This window comes from Acipenser ruthenus, chromosome 21, assembly GCF_902713425.1.
Source record: "Acipenser ruthenus chromosome 21, fAciRut3.2 maternal haplotype, whole genome shotgun sequence".
Lineage (NCBI taxonomy): Eukaryota > Metazoa > Chordata > Actinopteri > Acipenseriformes > Acipenseridae > Acipenser > Acipenser ruthenus.
Genome location: NC_081209.1, coordinates 19,574,597 through 19,586,916, shown reverse-complemented (window position 1 = coordinate 19,586,916; position 12,320 = coordinate 19,574,597). Strand labels below are relative to the sequence as shown.

Below are 12,320 nucleotides of genomic sequence, written 5' to 3'. Positions count from 1 at the left end.
TATGCGTGAAGCCTTTGCTTACACCGTGTAACAATTTATTTTTTTTTGTTCCTGGGTAGTAAGTGTTATTTCCTAATTGCTTATGCCTCAAAAGTATAGAAAATGGCTATTATTCCCCACAAACTTTGCTTTTGTGACCAGGACAGTGATATTTTGAAATTTACCTATTTTCCAGAACATTCCAGATAGATTCAGTGCTGAGTAAACGTGGAGTAACTTCTAGAACTTTCTAGAACTTTCCAGTAATATAAATAGTAGTATAAATACAGGGGCCTTAAGCCCACCAGTTCAGTTTAGTTCCAGCTGCCTAAGTGGATACATATCTGCATTTTTCTGAGATGGCATCAAGGTCATAGGAGACTTCAAAATGGTGGCATTCCTGATGGGTCTCCAAGGCGGTTTTACCAAGTTTCCCTGCTATCTTTGCCTTTGGGACAGCAGGGACACCAAGGCGCACTACCACAGGCGGGACTGGCCACAGCGGACCGAGTTCTCTGTGGGGAGGAACAACGTCAAGTGGGAGCCACTGGTGGACCCCCGGAAGGTGCTGATGCCACCACTGCACATCAAATTGGGCCTTATGAAACAATTTGTCAGAGCTCTAGATAAGGAGTCGGCAGCCTTCAAGTACCTTCAAGATTTCTTCCCTAAGCTGTCTGAGGCAAAGGTCAAAGCCGGTGTCTTCGTCGGACCACAGATAAAGAAGATCCTGGAGTGCAATGAATTCCCCAAGAAGCTCACTAGTAAGGAGAAAGCGGCTTGGAACAGCTTTGTCGCAGTGGTTCGGGGCTTCCTGGGCAATCACAAGGCCGAAAACTATGTGGAGCTGGTTGAGACTCTGGTGAAGAACTACGGCACAATGGGCTGTAGGATGTCCCTCAAAGTCCATATCCTTGATGCTCATCTTGATAAATTCAAGGAGAACATGGGAGCGTACTCGGAGGAGCAAGGCGAGCGCTTCCACCAGGATATACTGGACTTTGAACGACGCTGCCAACGAGAACATGATGGGAGACTTTGGGGGCTGATTCGTGAAAGTGATTTACAGTATAATCGTAAATCTCGAAAAACTACTCACTTCTAAATCTTTTGTAGTCATTTTTGTATTACTTTAGTATAAATACATGTTAATTTGGATTCATATGTTGTTTTTTTCTGACTATGTGAACGAAAAGACACAAATTCGCCCGTTTTCTCATTGGAAATAGGTAAATTTCAAAATATCACTGTCCTGGTCACAAAAGCAAAGTTTGTGGGGAATAATAGCCATTTTCTATACTTTTGAGGCATAAGCAATTAGGAAATAACACTTACTACCCAGGAACAAGAATTGTGTTACATAGGCTTATCTGTGCATCTTTCTTGCATAGTCCTTGCATGTTATGATCTTTTTGCTGCCTGCTATTTTATCAAAATCTACGAATTAAACATAAATATTATGTAGCAGATTATAAACGCGTTTTAGTATTAGTATTTTGTTGATGTTGGGAATGTAAGACTAATGTATATAATAAATACATTATTTTCGTGTCTGTTCATCTAAAAAACAAAGCGTCTGTGATATGAATTGTATAGGAAAACATACATATATAATACTGTATTATAGACATTTCCTATATATTTAAGCCCCAAAAGACGATTAGCCCGTGGAAATATGAAATGCTTTCCTTTAACTCGGGCGATGTTTCCTGCTTTTACCCATGATTCCGTGGCTCGTGGTGTTTAAATACCCGGAGCTGACGCCTCAGCTGCATTGTTATTGAGCAGCGAGCCCTGTGTAACTGAGGTGAAACTCGTCATCTACACATAGAGAAAAACAAGCGCTCAAGAACTGGGCAAACTGTAGTTTTATAATTGCGTTATTATACGGATGGTGAACTACTCTGTTGAGCTGCTATTAAATAGTCACTACTTTGGAAGACAGAAAGGATACAGTTTTATTACGCTTGCTTGGAGCTGAACATGATAAATATACAAGAAAGGTAGGCATAGTGTTTCTGTTTACGACAGTATTCGTTTGCTTTCCTGCTAAGCTCTGATTCGTATTATGTGCTTTGCAGAATACACAGTACACGCAGTGGTGCAATGGTTTGTGTTTGACTTGTTTCCATATTTATATATTAATTGCATAACTGTACACATGTATGCATATCGACATTATAAACATTTTGTGAACGTCTTGCAAAAAAAACTTTAGTTTAATCCTGTGGTGTATTTATTTTGTCATTTCATGACAGTTATACGAGAATAAGAAATACTTGAAGCCAATAATTAGTACACACCTTTTCTATGCAGAAATTACAACTGTATCTGTCGTGTCGTATCTGTATATAGACTAATTTCCGCAATAACCATCAAGTTTAACTTTACACGCCCACTTTAAAGAACTTGCTGGAAAGCCGTTTTAATTGACCACGAATTAGAAACCAAAAGTATTTTGTATGTTAATAATTAATGATTAGACTTGTATCTGTGGGTTGCAGTGTTGTGCAAAGCACACAATTAATTGGTGTGGAGATGCAGTAATTTTAATTTCTTAATGCACTCGAATTATTCAGTCCAGTGCATTTTTTTTTCTTTCGTTGCAGAATTTATTTACTCCTCAGTAAAGACAATATTGTTGTGCCCCTCACGACCAACAACAATCGCTTATATTGCACAATTAATTAAGGCCTGAAACTGTTATGAAAGTAGAAATCGTGTTATAAAGAGTTGTATTTTTCCGTTGTTTGATTATGGCGGTAGTTTGTTTTACATGCCTCTGCTGAACAATTAAAAAAAAAAAAAAAAAAAAAAAAAAATGTATCGACTGTAATGAACAAAGCAGCCAGATTTGTAATCAGAATAACCAATCGCTGCCAGTTACTGGCTTATTTAAATGGGATGTCACTTGATTGTAGAAGCATATTACACTGGGTACTTTGTGTGTAAAACGATAGTAGAGTTGTTGCTACAGGTAAATATACACAAGTATAGTTTCCCATCTAGTCTTGCACTTATTTATCAAGTGCCTTGGAGAAGGTCCTGGGTTGGCCGATCAGCATTTAGTTACAGCGCTACATATGGCATGGAATAGACAGGAGATTATCCGGGATATGATCGAACATCAGCGAAATAACCCAAATGTATCAGCTAAACGAAGAATAACGACGAAGATTACATTTATTTGAATGAGTAGGTTCCAAGAATTGTCGAAGCGTAAATGTTTCTTATCTTATCCCCGAATTAATATATGGTGAGATTGTCTTTTAGAGTGATGTTATTTTTAGGAATGTGAAATTAGTACTCTGTTTCTGGTCATCTTACCAGGACACTTGCAACAGAGGACTCGGTGTCAATTTTTTTTTTTCAAAGAATGAATAAATTCAATAAAATAACTAAATTGTTGAGAATCTAGTTTGCTACATTATTAGTCTGTAAAACGACCTTTGTGATACATTGGTCTTACTGTAAGAATTGTATAATAATAATACAAGCAAACACACTATGTCGCGAATACTAATTTGCAAAACTAAGGGTCGTTTTAATTTAATGGGATTTGTAACCATGCCTAGATACAGACCAGGATTGCTCCCCTGGGAGTCGTTCTTGCGTCACTCAGCACTTGTATTGTGTATTTTAAGGGGGAAGATCTGACTGATATTTGATAGAGGTTGAGTACGCGCTGTCCTGTATCACGTGTCTTTGTCTGGCCAGGTTTTCCAGAGTTAACATGTATTTAAGGGACACAGCAGGCTTGCTTATTTGAAGGTCTCATTACGACCTGCTGAAACAGTCAAAATATTGTCAGAATAACACAGCGCCTATTTGTGTTATGCCATAACAGAGAACGAATATGTCAGCTACGCTGCTGCATGTAGATAAAACTACCGCTAAGGAATTTAAACATGGACAAGAAGGCCTGCATTGTGATACAGGAGAAAGCACAGGAGGTGATCTATAGTACACATATGATAAGTTAATATAGTTCAGGGTATAACTGAAACAGAATTAATGTACTGTTAGTAAAACAAAACTCAACAAGGGTGATGTTTAAACACCGAACCTGTCTGACAATACTATGAATTCCACAGAGAGACATGAGAAGTTATTTGGGAGGAGAGACCACCCTTTAGCAAGATGGTGACATCTCCTACATAAAGCAACACAAGTGAAAAAAAGCAATTAAGTGGAACTTCCCTTATTTAAAGTGGACCATAATATTAATGACTCTTTGCAGAGCTATCATGATTACAGAAAACTGGTGTCACCGTTCAGACTTCCGCCTGAAGGAAACTACAGTAGGTAGAAGATGCACAAATAGTGTAATAACAAAACATGATTGTGTAGTTCAGAAACTAATGTGGTGACTCATTTTGTGTGTACAGTGACAGACAATGCAAAGAATCATTGTTTTAAATAGGTACAGTTCTCCTAACAGATTCCTCACTGCTGTACTGGGCTCTACTCGGATCACGCAGCTGCTTGTGAACCCTGTATCCCTAACCAGCAGCAGCCCTTCTACTGAATTCGGAGTGCGCTGTGGGCATGTGCTGACCCTTATTTCAAAGGTGGTTATGTAACCGGCTCATTCTACTCGCTTTAAACAGTATGAAGTAGGAGTGAAGTTGCCTCTGATTTCCAGTTGCAATTGCAGTCTGGGATACATGTATTCCCACCAGGTTGAGTATCTTTCAAAATTGGTTCAGTTTGCAGTGGCAGATGCAACCAGTACCTTAAAGCTGAAGTATTTAAACCATTCAAATTAAAATATTTGCTTCTCCCCACTGCACTGCCAACTAACCGCTCTTGGTCTTCCATTGTGAACATTAGGACTCTTCCAGTGGCACTGCCCATACTCCTGTATGGTATGGAGTTTGCTGAGCTCTTGCATCCCAACACCACTTACACAAGCACAGCTGGTGATCCTTGGAGTTCTGCCACCCAAATCATGCCAAGCTCAATTTCTGAGCTCTAACCAATCAAAAAATCTATTATTATTCAAAGAATAATACAAATCTCTTTGCTAAACAGTTTTATTATTCAAGTTGGGAGCTGAAGCCTAACCTTCAAGCATGCACATGCAATAAATAGTAAAGAATAAAAAGTTATGGATAGCGCCTGTGATCTTTTTTGTACTATACGAGAGAGACGTTTTTAAATGTAGAAAAATATGATACTGATGCCACGTGTGACTTTACAACTTTATGAATGTGAAAGCTCTTCAACTCACTGTTAACTTAAATGAACTTGACCTGTAGCAACAAATGTTTACGATGCAGTTCATGACTCCCAGCATCTACTGGACACAGAAGCTATTTAAAAATATAGATTTTTGATGTATCTTCAAATCTACAAATAGATTCCCAATTCGCGCAACATTGTTGGAGCACTGTAAAGACTGAAGGATACATGTAGGATGATCTGCGAAGGAAAAAGGCTTATGACAGAGACACTCTGTGACACACCATTTTGGGATTGTTCAATAATATCAACATTTAAGCAGAATTGAAAACAAGGTAAAATAATAATGTTGCACAAATTATAAATCGCCCTGTATATTTTGTTCAAAGTCTATCTGTATTTTTCTTCTATTACTAAAATGTCTTCCATTATTTTGAAGAAATAATGAACACAGCAGAGGGGTCAGTACATATTATTAAACAACTGGCTCTCCGATGTCAGCAGTTTATTATGGAAACCGTTGCTAAAGGCGCAGTGCATCTAAAAGGGTGTGAATAGTATGTACTGTAATGCACACCATTCTCCAACACATTCAAGAGTTCAGTGCAAATGTTGCTCTTGTACTGTAAACCACACAGTAAATCCACATCTACAAATGATACAGAAGGCGCTGCAGACATTTCCTGCCACGTCTCCTGTGCTCTTAATATCTGCCCCACAATTAGTGTGCCGTGCATGTGATACGTGGGTGTGGGTCTGTGGAGCAGGTGGTCCTCAGACTGACTCTAATCACAAGACTGTTTGGCCCAGGGGTGAGAATTGACTCCTCTTCCGGCGCCCAGTTCCCAAGCAGATCAGTCGGGTGAGAGCTTGACAGCTGTGTGTACAGCGTAAGGGTGCAGTTCTGTTGGGTGCTACAGCCTAGTTCCGTGTTCTAGAGGGATGTGCCTCTGCTCTCTCAGTAACGAAGTACATGCCATTGCACGTTATCAGACTAAAAGATCATTACCTAAGCAAGCTAAGCAAAGTCTGTATAACAAAAAAAAAAAAAAAAACTAGTTGCAAATTACATTTCTAACACAGCTATTGCATGAATATATAATACCATGCTGTAAAATCAGAGTGTGTTCTTTTTAAAGCTGATATCAAGTGTGACTGAACTAGGACCAGATATGCAGTGAATTATGGTTTCTATATGAAATTGGTATGAATGTGGCGCACGTCAAAAAATAAAATCTAAAATAAATTAACAGAATGGCAGAGATTAGACATGACGATTGTTGCTTAGTGAAAAGTATGCATTCCAGAACGGCCCAAGTTCTGTATGGAACACCAGTAAATCGATGTCCAATCTCCTAACATCGCCCCTCAAAGGGACAGGGTTTTGGGGTTTTCAGAAGTTCATCCATGGGTCCTGTCTGCAGGATAGCATTACTGGACAGGATCGCCTTTCTGTAACCTAATCCAATCTATGTGTGATCTCGGCTACAAGTTATTTGGAGACCTGTTTACAGATTGCATAGGAGCATGTGATTATCTGTGATGTAATCTCTGGCTCAACTCCAGATTTCTTAAAGCTGCAGTACCAAACTAGGAGACATACAAAAAACTGAAAAATCACTATTTTACATGCAATGTTTTTTGTATAGTGGGGTCAACTTTGTGTTCTCTCTCTCTCAAACAATATGCAAATAAAAATGTACTATGGATAGAAGTAATAGGCCAAACATACATACAGTAACCCATCATCACCTAATCTATTTATACCATACCATATTATTATCCACCTGTTTTACTCCTGGCAACAGGGATTTAGTGAATGTCAAACTCAATTGTCAACTGTGTTGCATAATTTACTTAATAGTTATACACACAGCCTTTTATTTAAAGTACATTTTAATCAAAGTATTAAAACCCAGCATTTGTCACTTGCCCACAACTTTAGAAATGGAATGAAATGACACCACAAAGCCATCTTTGTTTTGCTCATGCCATCTAGAATTTTTCACTGTGTGTTCTAAAGTAAACTTTGTGGCTGAGCCGAGGCTATTGAGTTGGACGCAGATGGGGAAAACCTTGATAGAACAGAAAAAAAACCCAATAAATTGGACAGAAAGTGACAGGCTAGTATGTTTTCAAGCCCACTTGTTTTGTCAGAGCCTCGTGGCTTTGCCTGTCATAGTTTCTAGCAGTGACATCACTTCTATGACTAAAGCAGCCTGCGCATCAGCCCACTGCACTCAACAACCATGGGGGTCTGGTCAAGCAGAGGGCTGAGGTGTATGATGGGGACCCAGCAAATTCCTGAATCTCCAGTGTAGGTTGAATGCTGAGTAAATGCAGATAATAACGTGTTGGCTGAGTGGTGCTGCATATTGAGATCTCTCTCTCTCTCTCTCTCTCTCTCTGCAGTGGTAGCTCTTTGTTGACCCCCCAGCTGCAGTGCACCAGGAACCAGGCTCCCGGGCCTCTGTGGTGCTCCTGATGCCCCTCACCCACTAGTGAAGATCCCGAGTGGGCGAGGGACTGGCAGGGATCACTCTCTCACAGTGCTCCTTCACAAGGTAATACACCCCATACTAGTAGACAAGTGCAGTGAACTTCACTGCAAAACATTGATATTTATTCCTCCCTATTCACAAGAATTTAAGGACAGGAGTGTTTGTGTTAACATTCTCTAAGGTTAAATAGTTCTTTAACAGTTCACTACATTTCTAACCTTCTCTAAAACAGCTGAAAAAATGAAAAGCTCAATTTTATTAATCAAACTGTCCTCAGGACGAGAAGCTCACAGTTACACAAGACCTCCCTCTGAACGAGAAGCCCCACATCATCCGCTTTCAGTACAAGCTGACGGAGCAGCGCTCTTCCTCTTGGGACACTGTGCTGGCCAACGACAGCCTCTTTATAGAGATCCCAGAAGGGGGGCTCCCTGAGGGCAGCAAGGAGGGGTGAGTCCTGTTACTGAAACAGGAAGGAGCTTCAAAAGTCATTTACACTGACTTCTTCCATTTCTATCATCATTCTGAGTTTTCCTCTCTATTTGCTTTTACCTGGTATTAAACTGATTTCCTCATTTCATTCAAGTTATGGGACAATTTGACCTTTCAGTTCTGCTTGAGAGATTAGGTGGTAGCAGAATTGCATGGTCACACAGGCACGTGAATTGAATGCAGTGAGGAAGTCTGTTCAATGCCATGCAATATTGGAGAAATAGAACTCGGAACCACTTGGAATGACTGCAAACAGAATCAAGAAAAGCAACTGTAAACAATCAATTCGAAAGACATTCCAAGCTACTCTTTTAAAACTACCCAGTTATGTTTCTGTATACTTGGAACAGGATTGCCTGGAACCTGTTTTTTTTTTTTTTTTTGGCTCCAGATCCTGAAACTTGGATAACATATCCTTATGTCTTTAACAGCTGAGCCCCACCACTTTGTGGTTCTGCAGTGCTGCTATCTTATAGCCTATACATATTCGACAGCCATGTACAAATTGGTTTATTTATGCAGAAGAGTGAAACAAACCACTTACAAACAAACGCATTGGTGATGATGGATTTCTAGTGACACTAGCGGAGGAGCTAATGGAGGATTTGTAGAGCAGCTGTCATTTTGCATATTATTTAAAAACACTTGATTTATATAATCCAGTATGTTTGAACTCTGTTTGTGGCTCTCAATTTATTGACAGGTTGGCAGTGTTGCTGGAGTTTGCTGAAGAGAATCTCAAAGTGAATTATGTCTTTGTTTGCTTTTACAAAGCCAGGGAGGATCGAAGTAAGTCATGTTTTATTATCTGTTGAAATTTGAGAAAGAGAGAAAGTGATGTTTTAAATGTCAAAGGGATTGAAGAGATTATACGAGATGTATTGAAGAAAAGGAAAAACCATGCTGGTCCACATACGGGAAGTAAAAAAGTCGTTTTTTTATATACATATTCAGCTGATGCTTATAAATGGTATCATCAAAACAACAAACTTTGTTATACTTCAGGATGTACTGAAATTCAAAATAAACTTTCTGGTGTAAGAACTCCATAAAGTTTATTTGGCTGCTTTTTAGGTGTATCGACACTAATATCACAATATGATCCTCATGTGCCTGATATGCCAGTAGCAATAAGGTATGTATGTATGTAGACATGTGACGGTCCTGAATGGCTACTTTTTGTGACGCATAAGAAGATGAGATGATCATGTAATGCTAAACTATTAGACAAATTGAATGCGCTATGGAGAGTATGTATTCATACCAACTATAAAACTCCATGTGATACAAGTATGTAAATCTAAACGCATTTCAACAGAGAGTTCTAGTCAAAATGTTGTCATTTAATTAATTACATTTCTTTTAGTATTTCTGAATTTAGCACCTTTGCTTATTTAATAGTTATGGATGGACTATAAAGCACACATTCTTCATTCAAGAACAAATCGCTGAACTGAAGTGAGCTGTGTTGTGCTATTGGTTCTCCATTAGCACATGATATGTCCTGTAAATACCTGTTGTAAAAGTATTTGCAGTCTGGTGGCTGACTGTCTTCTTGTGTCTCAGTGTCACTCTCCAGGACCTTCCACTATCTGGGCTTTGAGATTGTGAAACCAGGCCATCCCTCAGTCCCCCCCAGGCCTGACATCCTTTTCATGGTGTACCCCCTGGATCACAACAACTCAGATGAAGAATGAACACCTCCTACAAAACACTTAGCTCTCCAATTTCTTTACAGAAATCTTTAATGCTGTGTAGAAACTGCATTGAAAGAATGCACAGTTAAAGGCAAATCTTGGGTTCAGAACAGACAACAACTCAAAAGCATCTGAAGCTGACATGGAGATGCACACCTCACTCTCTAAACCGGGCTTGTGTTGAAGGACCTCTATCTCGGGGGCAGGCAATGCTGACCCGTTACAGGTTTAATTGTTATAATGCAGTGATCAGGGGGGTTCAGTGTAATAATTACTGCCAGGGTCTGAATAAAGACGTGGACTGGAAGGGCTGTCTATCCCTGCTCATCCATGCTCAATGTCATAGGAGTTGGAGTCTTAACCAGAAAAAGGGAGAAGGGGAGGGGGCACTTTTGATAACAGTACCATACAGTTGACTTTGAGGTGTGATCACTGCAATGTCAGCTACCTGCATTTACCCTAGAAACAGACACAGAAGAAAAAAAAATCCCTGCTCTATTCCCCCGAAAATCCTTAAAACAAATGTTCTCTTACCAAAAAGTAAAACTACATGTTTGCATTACTGCAACATGGAAGTGTGTAAGTAGAATCATTGGGATCCTGACCTGACAAAATGAAGCTCAACCAGCTACTAGGAACTGGATGAACCACATGGCCTCTTCTCATTTAATCATAACTCTCTTATGTTCTAAATTAGGCAGTGCATTTTCGTACCCAGTGGTATTGGCAAACTGCATCTTTAAACAGTACATTGATATAAACAAATTGCCACTACTTACTGTTCAATTCCAATGAAGTGATCAAGACTTTATAATGTATTCACGTGAACAGCCTTATTCAAATGAACTAGCCGCTGTCCTTTTTTCTGTTTAATGATAAACTCGGTGGCACTCTAAGTGTATTTTGTATAGTACGTTTTCATAGGATCTGAGGTTTGCCTTTAATTGATGATTCCAGTACAATAGTAACACCTGCTGGGGAGGGGCATGCAGTACAATACCATTTTTAGTCTGATTTACAATGGTGTCCGAGGTACAGTACCTTGTAGTAGAATAACAAACTGTAAGCTTGAGGCTGGGGATCAATGATACAATGAAGGAAGCTACAAAACCAAAAGGGCATTTTTTCTACTTTCTGTTTTCTTTGTAACATGCACTTGATATTTTAGCATTGCCATTACTGATAACAAATGACAAAGCTAGAGTGGTTTTTGTATCCAAGCCACATATTTTCTCACATTCACAGCTGAAGAGTCGATCGCGGCAGGTATGCCACAGAAAGACAGTCCCCATAAACCTGTACATACTTCAATGCAGATTCTATAGGGATCCTACAATTTCCTACCATCTGAATGTATTTTAGCCTCTAAGGTCATGCACTTTATGTCTTAGACTTCACAGGATTCATTTTGCGTGCACACAAGCTCATTTAGTTTCTGTGTACTCAAGCGTGCCCATCTGGAGTATATATCATAACTGGCCGAAGAAAACAAAACTGCAATATTACTACATTCCCCAGCACTCTTATCCTTAACTCAGACGAGCATCAATAACAAGCATGTAACTATCAATTTAGTGTGCAAATGTATAATGTCTGGATGTAGGTTACTAGATGAGGCTTGGTTTGCACGTGTGTGGGCTTGCTTTAGGTCATCTGTTTCTTCAGCTTTTATTAAACAGTGACAGATAAACATTTAAGAATAGTTTATCATCAACTACCCAGAGTTTTATTTTTCTGTTTTGGATTTATTATTATAGTTGTTATTTTAATTCACTGTTTACAGATTTACACCATGTGCTCTTTATGTATATTAGAATTTCAAAACTATAATTACAAATAAAGTTTATTAAGTTTTACTTCTAAAGTTTTCTGCATATGTATCTTATTTTTTTGGCTGTTGCAAGTGTATATATAAACAATTAAGCTTTGCCACTAGAAATGTTTCAATAAAATGTTACTTGAAATGTTTTCAGTTAATTTGTACAAAAATTGCAATACGTAACACCACAGGAATGAGCAAAGGTACTAATATCCAACACAACAAAAACCACAGGATGCTAGAGCACCTACCAGGAAACCATTTTACTGTTTGTTCTGCCACTCCACTTTTCAAGGTACAGTAAGCTGTCTCCACTTCATTTTCAACTGTGTGACTGTTACACATCATACAAATGAACCCATCACGAAGATAACGTATTGTGTGATACATATCATATTGTGCACTTAACCAGTGAAGGCGGGCAAAAATGTCCACTTGATACAGTACTGTGGCTGTAATACCACTAAAACAGGAAAGCGATAAGAAATCATGCAGCCTGCTGACTACTTTTCCAGCACTTTCAAGTCCTCACTGCCACATGGCCCTTTATTGTCAGTTTTTATTTTATATAAACGTGCCTGGGAAGTTATCAGTGTTTATTTAAAAAACAAAAGTGAAATATTGGAGTTGAAAAACTACCTCAGCTGC

General features: G+C 38.9%; 1 protein-coding gene across 1 annotated transcript; it reads left to right on the top strand.

Annotated features, from left to right (window-relative positions):
• The first annotated feature begins 7,412 nt into the window (after positions 1–7,412).
• LOC117429758 (ornithine decarboxylase antizyme 2-like) lies at positions 7,413–11,817 on the top strand. Its single transcript, XM_034049592.3, is given in 6 exon segments — positions 7,413–7,480; positions 7,576–7,645; positions 7,647–7,727; positions 7,942–8,114; positions 8,860–8,945; positions 9,723–11,817. Coding segments are annotated over 6 exon segments (609 nt in total). The 3' UTR covers positions 9,854–11,817.
• Positions 11,818–12,320: the final 503 nt, after the last annotated feature.